Genomic DNA, 24759 nt, shown 5'->3' with positions numbered 1-24759 from the left:
CGACACGCATACATTTACTTAGCGTATTTTTCAAAATTGGTTCTATTATTGTAGTTTGCCCATAATTCTTAATTTAAGCTAAAAACCAAAAATGTTATTTTAATCCCAATCCAGAGCAGATAGTCTGTCATTAGTTAATTAATTGTTAATTCTTAAAGCTAGCAACTAGTTAAAATTACCCAGTGTGAAAAACCATTCTGTTTCTTCAAAATCGTTAAGGAATTTATGGGAATGTTCTATTATAATAAACAAATTGTACAAAGCTTTAAGCTCCCGTTCCGGCCACTGTTACTGGAAAAGAGGGCTACGATTTTTGAACACGCGCACGCGTGATCTTAGGATGCAAATCGCATACGATATAAGCCAACCCTCACTTAGTCTCATTTCCGCGGAGTGTTGTAGACGTCATAGCAAAAAGTATTCATTACAGGTACTCGGTACCATTTTTCAAGTAAAGCGCGTTTGTTGGGCATTACCTTCAATTATTAAAGAGATTTCAATTTTAAATTTGTGTTCATACACATATTAAAAAAAATTACCAGTTGACTTGACAATTTTTTTTACTTTTTAATTATACAAAGTAAAAATTGTATTAATTAAATTTATTTATGATAATTTTTTCTATTTCATTTATTTTTAAACATTCAAGTTTTTCAAATAATAAAATGTAAGTTCTTAAATTGAGCATTAACGACGTAGAAAAAATCTTCCTGCGCATGACTTAAATTTATGTTTTGTTCTTAAGAAAACTGTGTATATAGGTACGAAATTCATTCATAAAATACCTATACAGTTTTCTACAACTCAAAACACAAAAAAACTTAAATAAAAAATATCATATCATATATCATTATTGAGTTGTATATATATATATATATATATATATGATATATGATATATATGATATATGATATGATATATATGATATATATGATATATATATATGATATATATATATATGATATACAGAGGTGGTCAAAAGTATTTACACAACGAGCTTTTTTTTCAATTGTCATCTAATTGAAAAAAAAGCTCGTTGTGTAAATACTTTTGACCACCTCTGTATGATATATGATATATTTAAATTGACATATATATATATAAATATATATATCATATATATATATATATGATATATGATAAATATATATATATGATATATATACATATATAATATATATAGGATATATATATATTGATATATATATATATGACAACTCAATAATGATATATGATGATATGATATTTTTTATTTAATTTTTTTGTGTTTTGAGTTGTAGAAATAAATGAATTTGTATTTTATGAATGAATTTCGTACCTATATACACAGTTTTCTTAAGAACAAACATATATATATATATTATATATCATATATATGTATATATATTTAGTTATTATTGATTGAAAATAAAGGTAAAATATATCTATAATTATTTAAATGTTGTAATAAAATAGGAATTTAAGGATTCCCCACTATATAACATAATTCGATTTCACGCTGCTGTGTAAAGTTTTCTATAAATTTTTAAATAATAGTACGTGCTTTCGAGCTGTATCCATTTTTTTAAAAAGTTTAAAATAAATAAATTCGTTATATTTACTCCATATACTTTTTAGTATTAACATTCATCAACTGGAAGTAAAGGTAAAAAAATGTGTTATGAGTAAAATTGTGTTCAGAAATCCGAGGCCTTACGATTAATGATTATTACTTCTATTTTGTATCAAAGTTATTTTCGAAATACGGTATTTTTCAGGATGACAGTTGACTCGTGGATATCCAATAAAATATGGCTAAAGTGCATTCGTGTTTTTTGTTCTGGGACCAAGAAATACATCTTTCTAAAAATGCAAATTTGCCTTATTGGAAAATATCAAAAATGCCGAAAAAAGTAAATGAAACATTTATGCGAAAAACGAGCATTTGCACATTTTTAAAGCTAGTTGCACCAATAAATAAGTATTTACTGAGCACCCTGCACTATGAATTGCACATAAATAATATTTATTTCAAAGAAGTTGAGTTGCTATTTTTTATTAAGTAAATGCTTCACATTATATTTAAAACTACCAATAAATCTTCATTATTAGGTAGCTCACAATTTAAAAAAATCTTAACTATTATTATATGAAAGCGACATAAAAGTAACAAAAAAAATATTGAGATTTAATACAGTTACACCAGTATAGGAAATAATACCCTTTATATCTACGAGTTACGCGTATAAATATATACGCTTTTAGGCAAAACTTGAAATTTTAAACTAAATTTTTATACTAAGAGGAAAACAAAACTTTAAAATATTTGCATCGTTTAAAACTAAAATGAATATTTAAGTCTTGACCTTAGGATTTTATAAATTTATTTGTAAGCCCATTTGGTAAATGGAAAAATTTAGAATCTCAAGAAATTGAAATATTTCTTAAAAAGTTCATTTAAGATTTGTTCCATCTGCATGACTTTTAATTAGTTAACAAATAAAATAAAAATTTACATTTTCTTTTCATTTCAAAAGTCACTTCAAATTGGGAGAAACGGCCACACATTTTAATACATATCACTCGGATGCATTAAGAATAGATTATAATATATGGTTCTGGTATTCTAATATAACAACACCAAAATGCATTGCGGCCGCGTATTGGTACGTATATCAGCAAATAACGATCAACAGTTATATGCTATTGGTGTACACCAGTTATATATATACAATATTATATATATTTTGTATATACAATTTTATTTTCGCAGATCAAGTATTTACAATTGGACATATTGGTCATTTTGGCGACTATAAAGCTTGGGAATGCAAATTATCATGGACTACGCAGTCGGGAAAGAAATTTAAGCAATAGCAACGGAGTAAAAACTGAAGAAGCATCACATATCGTAAATCCCGGTGGTGTAAGAACAGTTGGTGAAGTGTTTGTGCCAAAAACCTTTTCACTTAACTCACAGGAACCGACATGCGAACAGCTTCGCGCCATGTGGATGTAAGTTTTTTCTTTTATTATCTTTAAAAAAAATAATATTTTTTTCCATGTACCACATAGTTTTTCAAAGAGGCAATCTCGAGCTGCAGAAATAACTAATGAAATACCAACATATAGGGATCCCTTTACATATAATGTTTGGGAGCCTCTGTTTTTGAACTCTCGAATGCTGGGATCGTAAGTGTTTTTCTTTCTTTACAACTGCTAGTTTTTAAATAATGCAAAATAATGCCCTGGTTACCAAAAATACTTTGTCCACTGCCCTTCTAACATCTACAACGTGCTTAGAACGGTCACGCGCACAATTTTGAACAATTTTTTTATTTTTTATTCCCCAATATCTATCTATTTGGCGACGCCCCCTCTCACAGCTACAAAACGCCAAAACGCGGTTAGGTCCCATATTTTTAAACAATTTTTAAATTTGTTCTCATTTTATTCCCCAATAGCAATTGATCAATTGGCTTAAAAGTGCTTAGTCGTCGTCTGTTACTGTCAGTAATACAAACAAACTCGTAGTGGGGTTCGGATGGAACACTTGTTGCAATGTGATGCTTTGCATTCTTTGAACTTGCCACTCCTGTCGCATAAGTTGTTTTTCAAGAACAAGCCGCTTTTTCAGCGGCGATGTGTTACGTAGAAAACACAAAAAAAACTTTTTTGGAAGTTGTATTTACCATATTTAAAACAGAAGGTGTGCTACCGACAGAAGCATGACGTTCAATATGATTGTCATGTGAGATGGTGAGTTATTTGTCGTAAAAAGACGTTGGCGTTCCATATTGATAATCAAAGGCAGCCATTGATTATTTTGAACGTTGTGATATTAGCATAGCCATTTGAGAGATTTTGGTTCTGCAAAAGGTCTAGCATGGTTGTCCAATATGAACAATACGAATTTAATCATATGCTGCTGCAGAGTATACATAATGATTTCAATACTGCGTCGAATTTGTTTGGGCAGCTTCTAGAGTTGATGTTGTAGAGCTAGGTTCTGTACGTCTCGATTGCAGGACGATTGGAAAAATCACATTTTGGGAGGTGATCGTTTATCGTTAAATTAGCAGAGTCACAAAGCTTTCCACAGGACGACACAAGCTGAACGCAGTGTGCAGTATGCTTTTGTATGGCCATATTCTTGGAAATAAGTGCATTGTACGGGACCTTTGAGGTTATGTGGTTCCTATATGTTAATTTCACGATGCAGAAGAAATTTGAGTTTGTAAATAGGGTGAAACATCGGGTTTCCTGATAGCTTTAGAAAGAACAAACTTTTTCGCTCGTTGTTGGCATAAGTTGTCGTATCGGTTTGGGGGTGGTGGACCGGGGCCGCTCGACGTTTGCATTTATTACGTGGACTTCTACGTCGGCAAAAGTTATCGCGAAGGTTTCCATGAAAGGAAAATACTTATAAAACATAGAAAAATGCATTAATTACTTTAGAGGAGGGTCAAAAGTGATCTTTGTAAATAATGTAATTTAATTTAAATGCTGGATAACGACTTAAACAACTGTTTACTGTTTACGAAACACTCCGATAGCAAAAAACCAGAGTAAAACCAGAGCACCTTTAAACAAAATCAAAAGATTTTGCTGAAATCGACTAAAAATTACGATTACCGGAGCATGCCTGATTGCATTAGTTTGATTTGAAGCAGAATAGTTGTTATAAAAAACGAATTGCACAACTATTTTAAAAACTTATTTTACATCACTTTGAGCGTCTCTGGGGTTATATAAGAGGTTTAGGTAGTTGAACATTATATTGCTCCGGTCACAACAGCTTACATTTGCAAAATGTTGTTTATCGCACTTTTGCTACCAATTCAATTATTCTTTTTTTATTAATTCTTACTCGTAGTATGCATTTTTACAGAGCGTTAAAATATATTTTTATCGTGGTCTGATGTCCACAGTGATTCTATGATAGGGATACTATTTAAACATCTTTTTTGGCAAACGTTTATTTATTTTAAAAAGAAGTTAAGTTCATCCAATTTGGATTTCTGAAGTATGATTCCATAAAAACGAGTGCTGATATTAGTGGAATTTCTTTAATCCAATTAAGTTGTGTGCCCTAAGTTATGGTTTGAGAAAGGGCATGCGGCGCATTATTAGGTGAATACGGTTCTGAAACTAAACAGACTTACTTTAGGCAAAGTGGTTAAAACGAGGCAGTAAGAGTTGGAGTTAATGCGATGCAAAAGCCAATATTAGTCGTTTCATAAATCGGACTCATTTTTGTTGTTGCTCTAATAAAACTATAATCAACCATATTAGAACACGCTTAAAACTTTTATAAAGCAACAAGCAGTGTTTAGGAAAACACTCACCTTTTTTCATCGACTTGACTGCCCAGATGCTGATTTATTGCCAAATTGTTTGACTATTAAATTTTTTGTGAGTATATGGACTATAAGTATCGTATCCCAGTAAAAATCGTATATTTTCATAATTTAAAGCTAAATTAAATAAATAAAAACTTACTATTGGCCAAAAAAGACCAAAGCTAGAGATCACTCTTGAGTAGTGATTTAGTTTCACAAAAAGGACGGAGCGAAAATGATCAAGCACGATTATTTAATTATATTAACTATGCAATATTAACGTTCTATTATTTCATTAAATTTTTTTAAGATTACGGATGAGCGCACGGGAAAGAGCCAGGTCCCCTGTTTTTGGCCGTGTCCTCAATCGAGAGCCAAATGCACCGCAGCGTGTTCCAATTGAACACCATCGAAGATTGGGTGAATTTGGATCAAGCGCTTCTAGTTTAAGTCCCTCTCGTTATTATGGAGCTGAAATACGACCACAAACAGCAGCTTCTTCCTCAATTCGTAGATCAAGCAAAAATCGGTATATGGGAATCCCAAATATTACTGGAAGTAATCCAAAAGAAAGTCAAAATTCAGTTGCTATTCAAGGCAGCTTTCAAAAGCTTAAAGAGCTAATTTGGACTGAGAGAGCCAAGGAATTAACGGAGCAACGTCGAGATGAGGAGTTGGCAGCGCGTTCTGCTGCCCTTAAAGAAATTGCTAACGGAAAAAAGTTTGTACACTGTTCAAAACAAGGGCGTCACCAGGGTAGGGCAGGGGAGAGGGGCATCTACCCCCCATGGACCTTAAAGGAATGATCAAGAAATGCCATAATTTGCCGCCTATCACGTAACTTCCCGTTGTTTATTTACACTATGTACTGTTCTTATTCTCTTAGTCAATCTGCCTTCAATTCTTTCGATATGCTTCTCATACATAAGCTGTTTGATAGGTGCTTTTACTAAGAGTTTCCAGTGTTGGAATATGAATTCTACTATCTGCTCCCCCCCTAGCTGATAGACTGGCGACGCCCTTGGTTCAAAATAAATAGAAATTTATTATTAACACATTCCAAACAAACAGCTTAATTTCAGATTATCACCATCAAGTCGGTAGCTTATCGGATTCTCCATTAATGGACGAAAATCGAAGTCCCGAAGAAAATAGTTACCGAGATAGTGACGTAAATCGGAAGTCAATTCTAAATGAGCAAAATTTTAAAAATAGTAAAATGAATAAAAATGGCCATATATCAGGTTTTAAAGCAACAACGCGTCGCATTGGAAATTCTCCTTACAGTAATACAGAGTTTCAAACCAATAAAGAACTTAAAAGCAAATTTTTTGGAAGTAATAGAGCTGCCCGCATTAAAATGCCAGCAATTGAGTTTATATCAGACGATTCCACCGAAAGTGATCCTTCCGTGGTTGGAATCCCAAGAACGTACCCAATTCGAAAATCACACTTCAGAGAGAGAAATCGATCTCTTCTAAATGAGGTAAGCCGTTAATTAAAGTAAGAGTTTTATTCGCAAAAATTAGGTTTTGTAAAAAAGGAAGCTACAGGAAACTATGCCAAAACATAAGAGAGAGTCGAGTTTCTCGACTTCCAGTTACTCCTAAAGCAAATGGGTAAACTGGTCTATAAAAAGTATTTATTAAGTAAAAGCAACCGTTAGTAGTTGATTTATATGTATTTATTACCCCGGTCACTGCCGAGCCAAACCTGCCGTCTGTCTGTCTGTATTGAAGCCGAATCTCGGGAACTGTAAGAGCTACAGAAGTAACCGTATCTGGAATGGTATGCGTCAACAAACAAAAGTTAAACAAAATCCAATTCACATTTTTACGAAATCCGTAAGAAGTAAGCATTCGGTGGACTAAAATTACCACAGTGGGTAAATGATTTTTTATCTTATATATTTATCCCATAGAGCTTAACAAAAAACTAATCATTATACCTTTCTACATTAAAGCCGCAAATAAATGGTAATTTTCATCGCTTTTTGAGGGGATTACCGACATGGTCTTCCAAAATGTCTATACAAGAAATAGAAAGCAGCAGCTTATTACCTAAGGAAAATTTTTTAGGCATCCAAATGGGTATACTTGAACATCAGAATAATCCGAAATATGATAATTATTGGAAATCTTTAGAAAACAACGATCAATTAAAAGTATTAAATGAACAAAAACGAGCAGATGAAAGATTCTATGAATACGATAATTATTAAAGAGTCGGTGGTACCTACCTAGTCGCTAAATGTTTCTGGAATAAATCAGTCTCATTATTAATCGTCTAAATTACAACTAATTAAAATTTAATCTGAACTGTAAATACAGGCGAATACTAAAGTAAATGCCTAACATACTTTTTTAATAATATATTTGAAAATTACTAATTTCGAGTCATTTAAATTGGTTTCCTATTGGTTGAAATGAAAATTATATACTTTCTGGAGAATAAAATGAATATAATATGCTTCAAATATAAAAGATACTCTTCACATATTGGAAAGTTTTGCCGTCAAGTATCTAATTTGTGCCTCCCTAATTTGCGATAAACCTTGAACGAATTTATTTTAGGTTGACTGTTTCCTGTTATACTAAATAGGAAAACTCACTGCACTTTTGAAATCAAAATTATTTTTATTATTGTTTAATAATAGGAGTTGGTATTGTGAACAATTAAGCCGAAAATGATAATTACTCGAGCAAACCTTCCGATACTTAATATAATTCGAATAAAAAGCCAAATTGACTGTATTCAAAAACCATAAATATATTTTTCGAGATCAAGCATATTTACGAATCAAGTAATGTTACGTTTGGAATTTTCAAAACAAAATGCTTCCAATCGATAACAATCAAATCCAAATAGCATATTTTTGGACTAGTCAGTCAATATTTATTCCGAATTTCGAAGAACACATTGAAGATAGAAATGAAAAAAGCACTTTCACGGAAGTACCTACATACCTACCTACATAAAAAGTTTATAAAACAAAAGATTACTTTTCATTAACTATAAACATATCACGATCTATAAAGAAGTGTTTAATATAATATCTACCTATGCTCAAGCCGTATAACATTTAAATTCTTGTTCTCGAAATTTAAACGTAAAGATGAACTAACAATCATGTGCATGTATTACACCATTGAAACCAAGAAATCACACCGAATGTTATCCAGTTCTAATTCATTACTACGGGCATTGCGCGCAAAGCATATGGATGTACAGTACATACCTTTCTATATACATAAATAAAATACACCATTATTAAGCTCATGTCAACAATCGTTAATAATAATGTAGAATAAAGCTGGCTTAACTCCAGCATCGATTACTTGGAAAACAGTTAGGATAGGATATGATGCTCATTGAAATATTCAATCAAACCTTTGAAATATTGAATTTAATTTGGCTGGTAAAAATGTGTAGGCAAAAATTCGTGTAAAATTTAACATATCGAACTATCATACAACCTATTAATAACTAAACATGTACTTTATTGATGAGACGTTTAAATCAAAGAACGTATCTGAGCTAGATCTGAATCATTCTGAAATCACCTAGTCACATTATTTTTATTTCAAAGAATCTAAAAAGAAGTTCCGATACAGAAGTTTCTGATACTGTTAACACGCTGAGCTAGAACACGACATTTTAAAATTTTTTAATTTATATCTTTTGTGAAATAAGCATCATGATCGCTGATATGTCATAAAAACTATCGTCGGTAAACAATAATTAAATGGACGTGCTTGTAATGCTTGTATTAAATACATAGAATATTTAATTGTAAGTCCCATGACAATAATTAAGAATTTTGTAATAAGCAAAATAAGAAAATCAGACAATATGATGCTTTTTATCAGTAATAGAAAGATTGACAAGTATAAGTCAGCACGTAAACATCATCAAAAAAGTTCTGAAGTTGTCTACGCATGGTTGGTGTTTTTGATATTGAAATCAAAGAATAAAAAATTAATTAATTTAGGAAACACGTTTATTGTAAAATATGATGTACATTAAAAAATGTAACAAAATAAAATTATACATACATATATTGTATTTCAAGCTTTTTTATGTTCCTTTTTATTTTACTAATTATTATGTGGGTCTTTGGTCTAAGTCTGGTTGGAAGAAGTGACGACCACCTTTTAATAAAATGTATCGATTAAATTCTTGCCGTACTTCAGCGGTAAGCTACAAGCAACAGACAACGGAGTTACACAATTCAACAACACTAAGAACCTAGAGCAAACCACTTTAGCCACGGGCTATTTCATTGAGTTTTAAGAACCATGTAATATTGTTTGAATCTAATTTTTGAAACCACAAGAAGCTACATTGGTAACTTCTATTTTTTACACCCGTTACTCATAGATTAAAAAGTTATACTAGATTCATTGAAAAGTATGTAACAGATAGAAGGAAGCGTTTTCGACCATATAAAGTATGTATAATCTTGATTAGGATCATTAGAAGAGTAGATCTGGCCCTGTCCGTCTATCCCAGAACTCCTACGCACACACTTTTGAAAAATGATTTCATATTTTTATTATTCTAGTAAATTTCTATCGAGTTGCCAACTTTTTGTCACGCCCATAAGCCGCCCAAAACTGCTCTGCCCACAGTTTTGAAAAATGATTAGATTTTCTTCGCTTTATTGTTTGCCTTGCCAATTTATATCGGTATAACAAAAACACTTTGGCCTCCCCCTTCTTTTAAACAAAATTTTAATTTTTTTCTTTTATTCCTCAATATCTATCGATACCCAGAAGTTAGTAACGCTGACTCGTTGTTGTGACGCTAATTTCAATAGTTTAGAGTATTCGCCAGAAGCCTGCGTATAAAGACGTTCTTGGAAAATTAAATTTCTTCAGGATTCTTTTGGTTTTCTTTTCGTTTACCTTATATATATATTTCTTCCGAATCGAAGATATCCATCACCAGCCACGGTGTAATTCGATTCACGGTCGGATATTTTAAATAATTGTGGTCGACTTATGTGATCAGCTAATTCGTAAAAACACGATGTTCTTCGTTTGGTATCAGCTGGAAAGCGTCTTCGAGAGCGCTATGAGCAGTTGGTAAGGAGTCTGCATCCCCTTCGAAAACTATATCAAACTTCTCTAGCGCTTGTAGACAATTGTACAGCCATGATCCTCTCTTCTAAATTGGTTTTATTGATTGGTTTACCGCAATAGTTTATATGCCGTCCAGTCTTTTATGTGCTCAAGCTATTATGAGCGATTTTCGTAAGTTAAAAAAAAAAAGAAAACTTCTGGGAATACACAACAGACTCGAGATAAACCATTCTTTATAACAATTGAACAAAAAATGTTACTGCTTAAGAGACATTTTGTCTTATTGTCCAGGGATCGTTAGGTTGTCTTTGTTTAGATCCGTAGATCTGAAGTGAACAAAGGTGTATAACACGGTACTCAGGACACATCCCTAAGGAACTCCAGCATGAACACTCCCCAGCACGACCATTAAGCTCCTATTAAGAAGGTATGATTTCAGTAAGAGGATAAGGGATTTTTGTTTTGCGCGGTTTGTGGGCACTACAGTATAGTAGCGTAGCAATCATCTGAAACAAACTAGCGCTCCGATTACGTTTCTACAAATTGTACGCCTAATCTTAGTTAATATCTTTTCAAGTCCAAGCTAGCTTTCTTTTAAATAAAAAATACATTTTTAAAGTTAAATATTATTTATATTGTAATATCATATCATTACAAATTTTAGAAAAAACTATATTTTTCTATTTGTTTGAATAAACGTGCTGAATCATGATAAAATTTAATTAAAATAATTATAGTAAACGCCCACACTTGACGTGCTCACATTACTTGGCACGTATGTTGGTACTGACGAACAATTAAGGCAATTACGTTTTCGCGGCCTATGTTTTGATTTTGAACCATGGCAGTGCATTGCAAAACGAAGTTCCTCAGCCATTTCTGAACACAGAGATTGATTTTCAGTATTTAAATTTTTTCTGGAATTCCAGCAAAACTCAAATATTGCCACAACAACTGCAAGCGCAAGTCCACAAAGGAGAACAACAAACACGCCACCTGGAATACAGTATTGATTACTTTTTTAATATAATATAAAATATTAATAATACCAATATTTTCTACTCCAAGTGCATTGGCTTTGGACTCCTTGCTCTTATCATCTCTGTTGCAAACGTCACCTGTATTTTTCCACCATTTGTCATATAATATTTGAATAATACCCTTTTCTTGTAGCTCTAAAATAGCAAGTGAAATTTTATCTCTCCATGGAGAGCCTTTGGGCGTTGCGATACCATAACCTTTAGAATCAAGAAGGCCTCCTATTTGGGTCAGATTACAATCACGTTGAACAGCATAGTCTAGCATTGTCGATTCCATCAAAAAAGCATAGCTTCCTTCTATTACTCGTTTAATTCCGTCTTCATAGGTTTTGACAAATACAGCTGTTTTACGGTTTTCCATATAACGCCACATTTTTTGATATATACCAATTTTTGAATCCTTAAAAATAAATAACATTTTTATTCAAAGTGTTTCAAAAATATATAGAAAATGTCTTAAACGTGGTTGGGTTTAGATATAGTTTTGTTTGTTTTTATAGTTATATTTATGAAACTGCCACACAAATCATTTTTTAAAAATTGTATTTTTTCAAATTTTTATTAGTCTCGTAAATTTCTATCGATTTGCCAAAAAACTTTTTGCCGTGCCCACTCTTACACCTACGAACGGCCAAAGCTGCCACGCCCACACTGTTGGACAAGTATTTTTTTCCTATTTTATTCACCAATATCTATCGATATTCCAGAAAATTTATGAAATTTCGCGATCGCATTTCCACTAGCTCAGTAACGGATATCTGATAGTCGGGAAGTCGGTTTGGTTGGTTGGTTTCCTTTACCTCTTTCGTTTGTTACGACTGGTAAAGGGGTGGTCGATGATATATAATACATATGTATATCATATTGTATCAAAAAAAAAATCAGATAGTGTGGCATGACAGTTTGGACGAAAGTGTGAGCGTGGCAATGCAATTTTTCGAGTAATGATGGAAATTTGAAAGACAAATAATAAAACGAAAAAATCAAAACACTACGAGTAACGGGTATAACAATTGAAAACATGTTGACGGCGCCCTGTAGCAAAGTAGCGTTCTCTCTTTTTTAAATCAGCGCACGGGTATAAAAGGTTGGGCATCCCAAATCTAGCATACTTTCTTTTCTTCAAACACTATAGGCTAGAGAGAACGCCACATACAAGGCACTTAGTTGAAGAACGTCCAACCAATGACATTAGAATAGATCATTAGAACATTATTCTACTGTCTTTAGTGCAGCCCTGCTTGGATGCATCGTGGTATTATTTTAGTTTGGTAGACAGTCCCATAAATAAGCCTTTAGTTTATAAGCTTACTTGTCTTTGAAAATCACATTGCAAGATTCCGTGATTTTTAGATTTCGTGGTTATTAAAACAAGTACAATATAAGAAAGCAATACTATTTCCGTTTTTTATATGAAATATTTGCATATAGGACCAATTTTATATCGAAAAAATTATTTCAAAAATGTACCCATTTTAGGGTTAATACTGGGTGCCCTCAGTAGGTTACTACTACCTACCCATGGTGGATTACTAAATGTAAATTAATCAGATTGATTTTAAAAGCAAACATACACATATTTCGGAGGCTAAACAATTTTATAGCTGGCTTTAATTGGTCCGATCTTTACTCCTGCAACATAATGGCGGATGCGATTAATATGTTTTATACCGCAATTAAATCATTTTTTGACTCTTGTGTTCCGATGTACTATCCGTCAATCTCTAAACCTCCTTGGTTTAATAAAGAGTTGACACACCTAAGAAATGTAAAGTCCAGACTCTATATGAAATTTAAAAATACCGGTTCTCAGTCCATCCTTTGTAAATATTTAAGCGCTCGGTTAAACTTTACCGTGCTTAATGCTCAGTGCTACAAAAATTATTTAAACCGTTGTAAGTTCCAGTTTGCACAGGATCCGAAACAGTTTTATAATTTCGTTAGCACAAAGCGAAAAAAAAGTTCTTACCCTTCCTCGCTATTTTTTGAAAACACTACGGTTACATCGGATCAGGCAATAGCCGATCTATTCGCCAAGTTTTTTCAAACAACATATTCAACTTTACCTCATTCCGAACAGCCATACTCTTATGCGGTATCTAAGTCGAATCTAATATTTTGCACCACTTTAAACGAAAGCTCACTGCTAAACGATCTTCAGCGTGTTAAACCGGTCTATTCGCCAGGTCCCGATGGAATCCCTCGCTGTGTGCTCAGATTCTGTGCGGAAGCCTTGTGCAAGCCTCTACTGAAACTGTTTACCTTATCTTTGGAATCTTCACAATTCCCTCATATATGGAAGGAGTCCTTTGTGATTCCTCTTCATAAAAAAGGTAGCAAACTGGATGCAAGCAATTACAGAGGAATCTCTAAATTGTCGGCTATCCCAAAACTTTTCGAAAATGTTATCACTCCTCATTTGCAGCACCTTTGTAGATCAATCATATCACCGTGTCAACACGGTTTTATGAAACGCAGATCTACAACCACTAACCTCTTGGAGCTAACTTCTTTCGTAATACAGGGTTTCAAAAATAATCTTCAAACAGATGTCATCTACACTAATTTTAGTAAAGCATTTGACTCTGTTAATCATTACCTTCTAATAAAAAAACTCGATCTTATAGGTTTCCCTGTTGATCTTCTAAATTGGATTTCAAGCTATCTGAATGGCAGGACACAACAAGTCCTATTTAAAAATTCGTTATCTTCTATTCTCCGAGTCACATCCGGTGTCCCACAAGGGAGCCATATTGGTCCGCTTCTTTTTACCTTATTCATTAACGACCTCCCCTTAATAATAAAACATTCGCGTGTACTTATGTACGCAGACGATGTTAAATTATGCCTCCAGTACAGGGACACTTCTTGCCATTTGGACTTACAATCCGATCTAGATCGATCTCAAATATGGTGCCGTGATAACATATTAGACTTAAATGGCTCCAACTTCTCGGTTCCAAGTAGATTCACTAGAAACTATATACCCCTTATCTTAAATCATTGTAGATCTAATTATGAGTTGCATAACCCTTACGGAGTTTTATGTTCTGACTATAATAGACTTTATCCTATTATCTGTAATCTTGACTCTCTGCCGCTATTAAAACAATCGATTTTATCTTTTCTATTACATAATTAGATCCTACTAACACTAATATTTAACATAGTTATTCCACATTATATTCATTTCCTCGTTCCTATTCTATTTTTTATATCGCGTCTATATCTTCTCGCGAATCGAGCCGTACGATACACGGCAGCGCCCCTCGGTCGGTTGGGCGGGAGGTGTGACCGTGGGACCCGTGCGAACAAAAAAAAAAAAAAAAAAAAAAATTTCTTTAGATGACCTAATAAATAGAGTAATTTTCTTAAAAAGACTCTCTTCTTCTTTTTAAGAAAATTACTCCCACATAACTCCGATTATAAAACTTTCATTACTCAGTTAGTGGAAGTGTGAACAAGAAATTTCAACAACTTTTTGGAATATCGGTAGAAATCGGAAATTGGACAGACGGAAATAACCCGATCGACTCGAAAGGTGATCCTGAAAATTGTTCAAAAGTGTGGGCGTGACCGGTTTGGCGGCTTTAGTGCACTATAGTGGGCGCGGCAAAAAGTTGTTTGGCAAATCAATAGAAATTTACAAGACTAATCAAAATTTGAAAAAAATATCAACGCATTTTTCAAAAGTGTGGGAGTGACAGTTTTGTGCGGTTTGAGGGCGTTAGAGTGGGCATGGCAACATGGTCAACTTCGCGTCTTTGTCTCTAGAATCTGTATGCTGAATCTTAACCTTTTAGCTTTAATAGTTTCTGAGATCTCGACGTTCATACGGTCATTCGGACAGACAGACATGGCCAGATCGACTCGGCTACTGATTCTGATCACGAATATATACACTTAATATTGTCGAAAACGCTTCCTTCTGCCTGTTACATGCTTTTCAACGAAAATAGTATACCCTTTTACTCTACCAGTAACTGGTATAAAAGTACATAGCTAAATTTCAGTATTACCAAAAGCGACACGAATAAAACGGTTTAGGCACACAATTATTTTTGTAAATTTAGAAAATGTTCACTCACTGTAAACAAAAACGAAAACCTATTTCCATTACGCTTATGTTTCATTCGAATGACATTTTTCAAAGAAGAATTCCATTAAACTTTTAAAATACTTTGTTTTTGAAGTAATCTCAAACATTTAATCTTAAGCCATTTTGGTAATCTGGTGTCAATAGACGGTCTCAGATGACCGTTTATACTCAGCCTAGGAAAGATCAGTCTAAAATGTAACGTTGATTCGGCGAATATGTACTGCTTCAGTAGTATTAAAATGGATTTGTCAACCTAAAAATAATCTTCGCATTTCGTAATTCTTTGTCTTCTAGTTTTACAAAGTTTTAATACAATCTTGTACTACTGCCATTTTATTCTCAGAATGTGGAATCTTCCATTCTTTGCCTATTTTAGTTTTCGATTTATTAGCAAGATAAGTTTGACTCTACTAGTAATATCTTTTTTTTACCAATTTAACAATTTAACTTTGTGTGCTATAACGTTATGCAAAAATATAATGATGTTGTAAAAATAAAACTTAAAATGCGTATGTCCTTTGTTCAAAATATTTACCCTAAAAAATGTCATTGTCGATCCACCCTCCAAAGTTCCATATGATATTTCGGTTTGCTCTGCCAAATCAGAAGCGCTTTCAATGGGGGAAATCATCCGTTCAACTGTTAGAAATGCAGCTAGGTTGGCAGTGTATGAAGATATAATGATTAGGCAAAAAAAGAACCAGCATCCGCCAACAATACGCGTCGAGGTTGCCTAAAATGACAAAGAAGTATTCGGATTGAAAGCGTTTGTAATTATAATTAGGTACAACAGGCTACAGTATTGTTGAGTATTGCGACTAGATTACCCTTTTACTCTACAAATAACTATTATAAATATACTCCTTGACTCCTATACCCGTTACAAGTAGAACAAAAGGGTATACTAAATTCGTTGAATAGTATGTAACAGGTAGAAGGCATTTCCGACCATATTAAGTACGTGTATTCTTGATCAGGATACAAGTCGAGCCGATCTAGCCCTGTCCTCCGTTTGTCCGTCCATACTAAGATTTAAGATATATGATATAAGATCGCTAGAATGTTGAGAGTCGACATGGAGATTTTGATAACGGCTACGCTGCTTTAGTTTGGTTCAGAACTAAGCTCCCATACTTTGGAAAACCGTTCTTAACATTTTCCTTTTCTCTAACGCCACAAGCCGCCCGAACGGACGCGACCTTTTGAAAAATGAGTTAATTATACCCGTACCTCTCAGAATAAAAGGATGTACTAGATTCATGGCCATGTTCGTCTACGTATGAACTCATTCGTCTCAGGAACCATGGAAGCTAGCACAAACATAGGGGCAGATAAAGTTGCTACGCCACAAACTGCTGAAAACTGCCACGTCCACATTGTTAAAATATGGTAGATTTTTATTATTTGTCTTGCCCATTTGTATCGCACTGCTACGCCCACACTGGAACTGGACAATAGCGTTCTCACTTTGTTTATTGTTTAATTTTATCATTTTTCTTTCCAGTTTATATTGAAATGCAACCCCCCTCACTTTTGCGCCTAAAAATTCTACTTCTAATTATTCTGTCTATTTCGACAAATTTCAGCATTCGGACAAACGCTCATTGCTAGATCAACTCATCTGGTAAAAAAATGTATATTTTATAGAGTCGGAAAAAATCATTCCTACATATTAAATAACATTGAACTAATCTTATCAAAGTTAAACCATTACACTGTACGAGTAACGGCTTTAAAATATAATCATGAACGAACATAGCAACCAAAATGTAACTTTTGTCTTCAAAGTAAACAAAGTTTTTTCTGTACATTATTTTTTTTTTTAATTTTACAATGGTGGTCATAATAGATCAAATTGAATTTTGTGTAAATAATTTTGACCACATCTGTATAAAATTACCATACGTTCTGTCTTTAAATTGTTGTTACTCTTTGGTACTCTTTATGTAGTGACTTTTAGATTTAATAAATGGTCGTACCCTAGGATATAAGTCAGAACCTTGTTGCATAAGAGCCCCAATGGCAAACCAAAAACTATTTTTTAAGGTAAAATTGTTTTGGATTCGAACTAAATCCACCGTATTATCATCCGAGGCTTCTTCATTAACATCATTAGGTAGTTGTAAAGGTAAAGTACCGTGTCCACAAGTAGTATCATCATGTTCAACATAATTGTTGGACTTTTTTATTTTATGTTCTGTACTATATACTTCGTTTTCTGGGATTTTTTGTTTGTTTATTAGCTCCAGGCTTTCATCAAAGTAATTTTCTTTTTGAATTTCGCGCAATATATGTTCACAAGCCATTGAACATGGTGGCTTTGAAATAACCCATTCGATCGGTGATAATCGAGCCACAATCCAAATGGATACTGATACAAAAATGTATCCGAAAGCAATATAAAACCAAATTTCAATAGCGAATGGAGCAATGAAGGAGAAAAATTTCGTTTGAGCTCGGTCTGATATCTGAAATATAGCAAATATTCATTTTATTATACTTTTAAATCGCGATCAATTTTAACAAATCTTTAAAATAAATTATTTTAATCTTATAATTAATAGATCTTTACGCATATGACGTAATTTGTATACCTTCGGATTAAGTCCAGATCCTTGGCGTAAGAATGTTCCTGTTATAAACCAAAAACTGTTTGATATAGAAAACTGATTTTCCACTATATCCGTATCCTTGTAGCATGGATGGGGGTTTTTCCACTCATATGGAGAGAATCGAGCCATTACAAAGAGCGCGAAAGAAACTAATATGTATGCAGCTAGCACATAAAGCCATATCTCGATTGCCAAAGGGTTCATAAAGGAGAACAGTCGTGTTGGTTGACTTGTCGGCACCTATTAAATTTATCCACATATATGGAGGGAATTTATATAAGTAATACTACAATTTTATTATTTACGTAACGTAAAAAGAGTAATAAAAAAACAAACAAATTTAAGCTTACCTTGAATAATATGCCAATGCCCAAGTTCATAAATGGCTTTGTAAAGTCGATAACACTTTCCCGAGCATAATTAATTGTCATTGACGCTACAGCAAGATCAGCACGCTAAGGTAATTGTTAATTGGTAATTATAAAATTTTATTAAAATATAAATAGTGTAAATTGTGGAATAATTGCAATGAAAAGTTTATACTTGCCCTTTCCATTAATTCCTGCACGATTCCATTCCATGAATTAGTCTCTGGTATGTAAACGCCGTACATATTATCGGGAACTAATTCAATTTTATATTGAAACCCAACTTGTGCGGCGATTGCTTTTAAAAGATCAATACAAAATCCTTCAAACCTTAAATTTCCAGTTAGATTTTTGTCTTCTTTAACCATAACATACGGCCGCTCCTAAAAAATGGTTAACAATCACTAAGGCAATTGATAGGACTGTCTTACATATTTAGTGCTATACAGATTTATTTCTATATTTCTGGCATAACTTGAATAAACATTTCTTGCTCTCGACTTTGAAGATAATCAATGCTTACACACGCCCACGTTATTGACTAAAAACCACTCAAAACTGACAAACATGACAAAGGCAAACATGACAAGATCGAATCGTCAAATATATACATAGGAGTATATACTTTTTCTCCCATATCCTATCCTGTGGTTGAAAATACAAAAGTTACACTTATGCAAAGTTGTGTGTATGTGAGAGTGATAAAATTAAGAGGTTTTTATTCGCTTGCAGACAACGAGAAAGTGCGGTTCTATTGGTTGCTTTAATAAAATAATTATTGAACAGTAAGAACAACAGAAGTGTTTTTGATGGGCTGGCTTATAATATACTTAAAAGTATTTTATTATATTAAATTCAAAACCTGTTCCTGTTCCTGTTAAATGTATTATATCCGTTACTCTTAGAGTAAACAGCGTGTACTAGATTCGGTGAAAAGTATGTAACAGTGGAAAAAAAACTAATTGGCAAAAAGTTTTTATCAAATCTGTACAAAACTAATATAAATACATAAAATGGGTTAAAATATTTTCCAAAATCGGGTGTGACATTTTTGGTCGGTTTGTGGGCGTTAGAGTGGGCGTGCAAAATGATTTTTGGCAAATCGATAGAAACTTAAAAGACTAAAAAATATATGATAAAATATAAAACATTTTTCAAAAGCGTGGGAGTGGGAGTTCGGATCCTGAGATCTCGACGTTCAGATAGACTCGTCTATTGATCTGATCAAGAATATATATACTTTATTTGGTCATAAACGTTTCTACCTGTTACATACTATTATCAAATCTAATATATAGTAGAATAATGGGTATAATTAAGTATCAATAAAAGACGTTTTTAATGCGTACCTCTCTAGTCATAACGACCAAGGTAATATTTGCGATATTTGAATCGTAGAATGCCGTTGGATCCGAAATGTTAACACCGTCGTCGGGATGCCAATATCCAACCTTTTGAATTTTTTCTTGCTTTAGTTTAAGAATATCAAGCTTAAATATGTTTCGCCGACCTTCCATAAAATGGACAGTGCCAGTCAGTCCGTCTGTGATGGCCTGCAGCAAAAATGTAATTGAATATTTATATTAGTTTTAAAAATAACAAAATCGAAATCTAGTATAGATTAACTTTTTTGTGCAACTTCATATTTATGAGGCGAAGGAATTCATTAATAATTATTAAAACATATTTGTAAAAGAGTATTAAACTTTTAAGGTGAATATACGTACTGCATTTATTTGGTTATACAACGAAATTCCATCATTCCAGGTTTGGTCGGAGGTGCAGGATAGGTTTTTGATATAAAAATTTTGGTGATTATCTAAATTTAGAAAGTGCAGTCCATTCGCAAACGCGTACACCGAATCAAACATTAATGCAGACTCCGTCTAAAAATTATGAACATTGAAAATGTTATTCTGTTGGAGTAAAAGGTTTTTTGCGTGTTATAACACCCAGTGTCAGCTATAATACTTTTAAACGGACATTTAAAATGTTATAGCGGCCATGAGCCCCATGACATTATTTAATTTCTTCAATGAAATGCACCCAATTATAATAATTGTTTAATAAGTATTAGGCACGAGCACCTTAGAGCCCTATAACACAAATGTTTGTGTGTGGGCGTTATGGCACTAAGTGTTATGATACTGTTACGATATGATGCGCCCATTTCATACCTGTATATAAGGAATTCCATTTATAATGTTCAATCCATTGTGTTGTAATTTCTGCATTTGATTAATTACTTCGAGATATCTTTTGCTATCGACATCTACCAGCCGAAATGCAGTTATATTTACGCTGTTATATCTGAAATCTTCCAGATCATATGTCTCCAAGTCCTGTACAAAATGATCAACAATATCACAATTAATAGATTTTCTTGAGTCTTTCATTATTCATTTACTATTTAACTTACGAATGTTGTAAACATATAATGGTAACGATGGTCATTCATTTGTAGTTGCAAAATCTAGAAATAGGATTTTTATATATTTATACCCGTTACTCGTAGACTAGCATACTCCTACTAGATAGGTTGAAAAGTATGTAACAGTATATAAAGTATAAAGTCTATATATTCTTGATAATTTCTTCATCTTGATTCTGGGCCTGTCCATCTGTCCGCAGGTATGAACGTTGAGATCTCACGAACTATAAAAGCTAAAAGGTTGATATTATTCATACAGATTCTAGAGACACAAACACAGCGAAAACTTTTTGCAACTCCCACTCTAACGTCCTAAAACCGCCTAAAACTGCCACGCCCACATTTTCCAAAATTTTTTGGATATTTTTTCATAATTTTATTAGTCTGGTAAATTTCTATCGATTTGCCAAAAACTTTTTAAGCACTCTTTAAAGTATATTAATCTCTTATTGACCTGCCCATATTGCAGAAAAATAGTACAGACCCGTGCCAAAATGTAGTAATAAATCGCGTATATTTTACCACTGAAAAAATTTCTGTTTGTGTTAGCTAAATAAGTATCCCGCAATATAACTTCTCTGAGCTCGCATTAGTAAAGGGATGTCCGCATAGTACGTAACTGATTAACTTGTTGACTACTTTTCAACTAATCTAGGAGAGCCTTAAGCCGTTCACAAAATGTATATAACGATTACGTAAGCTTTTTTAGGATTTCTAGAAGCAACAATTAATTAAATGTATAATGCCGTGAAGATTTAGAAACAGTTCTTACGGATCTAAAAAACGATTTTATATGGGATGGATTTGTATCCACTATTATTTTGTAAATTTCCTTTTGGCGTATCGCTCGCAGAACTTGACGGTAGGAATCCGGACTCGCTTGCCTTATATACATTTCCGCTTTCGTCTCAGTTGTTGAGTGCATCAAATTAAATAGACCTACAAATAAGAATTTACAAATATTTGCAATAAATAGTTTAATCTTTTACGAAAATGTATGGTATTTGCAGTTGGCGAGCTTATAAACAATTTCATATGACTTGTGCGAAAATTAAGTAACGACACTCAAAAACAAATTTTTAAAAGCGAGGGCGTGCCGTGGTTGGGCAGCTTGTAGGCGTTATAGTAGGCGTGGCTGAAATGTTTTAGGCAAATCGAAAGAAATTAGAAATTAAGACAAAAAATTAAATAAAAACAAGAGAGAATGCTATAATCGAGTTCCCCGACTATCAGATACCCGTTACTCAGCCAGTGTGAGTGAGAACGCGAAATTTCTTAATTTTTCTGGGATATCGATAGATATTGAGGAATAAAATGAGAAAAAATTAAAAAATTGTTTAAAAATGTAAATTGTTAAAAAGTGCATTTTTGCACTTTTACTAGCTTTTATAGTTTCTGAGATCTCGACGTTCATTCGGACAGGCGGATATGGCTAGATCGACTCGGCTTTTGATCCGGATGAAGAATATATATACTTTATATAGTCGGAAACGCTTGCTTCTGCCTGTTACATGCTTTTCAACAAATCTAGCATACCCTTTTACTCTACATTTTTACATTTTTACATTTTTGTGCGGTTAGTATGAGTAACAGTAATAGTAAATGGAAAGCCAAATGATAAAATAAAAAAATTAAACTTTTTATAGTGTGGGCGTGAATGTTTCGGGCAGCTTGTGGGCGACAGAGTAGTCGTAGCAAGGTTCAGCGCCTCTTTCTCTAAAATCTGAACGCTTAATATCAAGATTAATGATATTATGGTTACGGATTTATGATAAATCTCGACGTTTATACGAACGGACATCCTGACGGACACTATATTTTTTTTGCCAATTTCTATAGCAACACAATTTCTACCCAGGACTCCCATTAGCGGAGTAATGGTTATCTGATAGTTGAGATAGTAACTATTTGACAACGTGATCAAAATTAATATCAAATTTAAGAATCTGAATCTGCAACACAATTTCGTAATTTCTACCCAGGACTCCCATTAACAGAGTAATGGTTATCTGATAGTTGAGATAGTAACTATTTGACAAACATGATCAAAATTAATATCAAATTTAAGAATCTGAACTCCTTATATCACCTTTCTGATTTTATGGTTCTTGAAATCTCGACGTTTGTAAGGACGGACAGACAGATACGCAAGATCCTGATCAAAAACAAGATCCCGGCACACGCTATTCTATTTCTATGGCAACACAATTTTAAAATTTCTACCTCGCACTCCCATTATCGGAGTATTGGGTATCTGATAGTTTATATAGTAACTATTTGACAATTTAATATCCCCCAATATAAGTTCATTTTAATGAATTTATATGTGAAATCTAAGTTTGTAAACATATAGAGTTCAATTAAATATTATTACCGACCAGGCGTATAATAAATGATTTTTCGATATAATCAAATAACCCCGGGGTAATAATATGAATAAGCACGGCTGAAAAATATATAAAATATAGTTACCATAATCTTCTTCATAAATTATTGCCACCTTCGTCCAGTTCAAATACGCCATTATATCTCTATATGCTAGAGTTAAGAGCGTATGCGACGGATATAAATTTATAGAAAATTCTTTAGAATTATATTCGAGGTCAATTCGACCTTCAATATGGGGTATATCATATGCTTCGCATATGGATTGTACATGACTAGCTAGAAGAGCATCTGTTGGTCCAAAAATTGCTTGAACACCTGCTTCCAACTGGCTGCAAACCTTTTTCGTAGTGCGAAACGAGTCATCTCGGGGCACATACTCAATATCGTAAACCAATTGGGTATTGGGAAGAAGACTCTTTTCCTTATTAATACGGTATATTGCGTATTTAAATGCCGATTCAATACTGCTTTCACGTTCATCTTCCGTAAATATGGCACCTGGTAATACAGCAAGAGCATAATTTGTTGAAGTATATAAATTATTCACCTTAAACTTACCTACGCGTATTACTGGGGGCAAGGCATTAGCTATTACGAATATGGACAATATTATATACGAACAACATATTTTTTTAAGGTAACTTCGTCCTTGAATATTTTTCTTTATTATGGTTTCCCGTTTTCTTCGTACCTAAAAAGCGTACATATGTTATTTTAGTAAAGGTACTGATGGCTTTTTTACCATTATTTTATGTGGATAATGCTGCTTAATTACATTCCGAAACACTTAGTTATAATTTACTTATGTAATATATAATACATAATATGTAGATATTTGTTTAACACGGAGAACCGAATACCAGTTGATGGAAAGGAAAAAGCACCACTAATAAGGAATCCCACGAAAACACACCCCCAAACGTTATGAGCTTTAAGCTTTGTAAACACAACAAACAGTACTCTTTATGCATGCATTAATATAATTCCTTTGTTTTTAGCAAAAATGACAGAGTACTTCAAAATTTTATAATAAAAAAAAATTAATATATTTTCAAGATTAAACTGAACTGATTGGCTTGATCACCCCTTTTTATACTCGTTACTCGTAGAGTAAAAGGGTGTACTAGATTTGTTGAAATTTCGTTGAAAAGTATGTATTTAACAGGCAGAAGAAGAAGCGTTTCCGACCATCCAGCCGACTCGATCTGGCCAAAGATATTAGTGTCTTTGATCTGGCCATGGATCTGGATATCTCACGAACTTTAAAAGGTAGAAGGTTGTGATTAGGCATACAGACTCTAGAGACATAGGCGCAGCGCAAGTGTGTTGACCCATGTTGCCACGTCAATTTTTTTTTTTTGTATACTTCAATCGATTTGTTACAAATGCCATGCCCACATTTTGGAAAAATATTTC

At 33.2% G+C, this 24759-nt stretch overlaps 2 protein-coding genes across 7 annotated transcripts; one reads left to right on the top strand and one right to left on the bottom strand.

Moving 5' to 3' along the window:
* The first annotated feature begins 385 nt into the window (after positions 1–385).
* On the top strand, positions 386–9366 carry LOC117146253. 3 transcript variants are annotated; one of them, XM_033312196.1, is made up of 8 exons: positions 386–430; positions 1758–1892; positions 2517–2645; positions 2753–2994; positions 3055–3171; positions 5632–6042; positions 6393–6807; positions 7285–9366. In XM_033312196.1, exons 3-8 carry the CDS (start codon positions 2625–2627, stop codon positions 7540–7542), a joined length of 1464 nt encoding a protein of 487 aa, XP_033168087.1. In that variant the 5' UTR covers positions 386–430; positions 1758–1892; positions 2517–2624; the 3' UTR covers positions 7543–9366. The 3 variants fall into 3 exon arrangements, with proteins under 3 accessions (XP_033168087.1, XP_033168089.1, XP_033168088.1); XM_033312197.1 differs by lacking the exon at positions 386–430 and adding an exon at positions 1567–1645; XM_033312198.1 differs by lacking the exon at positions 1758–1892 and having other exon boundaries at positions 416–430.
* LOC117146252 (glutamate receptor ionotropic, kainate 2) lies at positions 5850–24241 on the bottom strand. Of its 4 annotated transcripts, XM_033312193.1 has the most exons (15): positions 24086–24237; positions 23902–24034; positions 23428–23841; positions 21728–21894; positions 20944–20997; positions 20702–20866; positions 20252–20410; positions 19874–20077; positions 18704–18907; positions 18507–18611; positions 18139–18396; positions 17524–18012; positions 16080–16277; positions 11455–11845; positions 11062–11401 (listed from the first exon to the last, which is right to left on the bottom strand). In XM_033312193.1, the coding sequence occupies exons 1-15, from the start codon at positions 24086–24088 to the stop codon at positions 11124–11126; spliced, it is 3222 nt and encodes a 1073-aa protein (XP_033168084.1). In that variant the 5' UTR covers positions 24089–24237; the 3' UTR covers positions 11062–11123. The 4 variants fall into 4 exon arrangements, 3 of the variants coding, with proteins under 3 accessions (XP_033168086.1, XP_033168084.1, XP_033168085.1); XM_033312195.1 differs by lacking the exons at positions 11062–11401; positions 11455–11845 and adding an exon at positions 5850–5873 and having other exon boundaries at positions 24086–24240; XM_033312194.1 differs by lacking the exon at positions 17524–18012 and having other exon boundaries at positions 11068–11401; positions 24086–24234.
* Between the last annotated feature and the right edge of the window lie 518 nt (positions 24242–24759).

This window comes from Drosophila mauritiana, chromosome 4 (genome assembly GCF_004382145.1).
Source record: "Drosophila mauritiana strain mau12 chromosome 4, ASM438214v1, whole genome shotgun sequence".
Taxonomy (NCBI): Eukaryota; Metazoa; Arthropoda; class Insecta; order Diptera; family Drosophilidae; genus Drosophila; species Drosophila mauritiana.
Note: the sequence above shows the minus strand (reverse complement) of the source record. Positions and strands in the feature narration are given on the sequence as shown.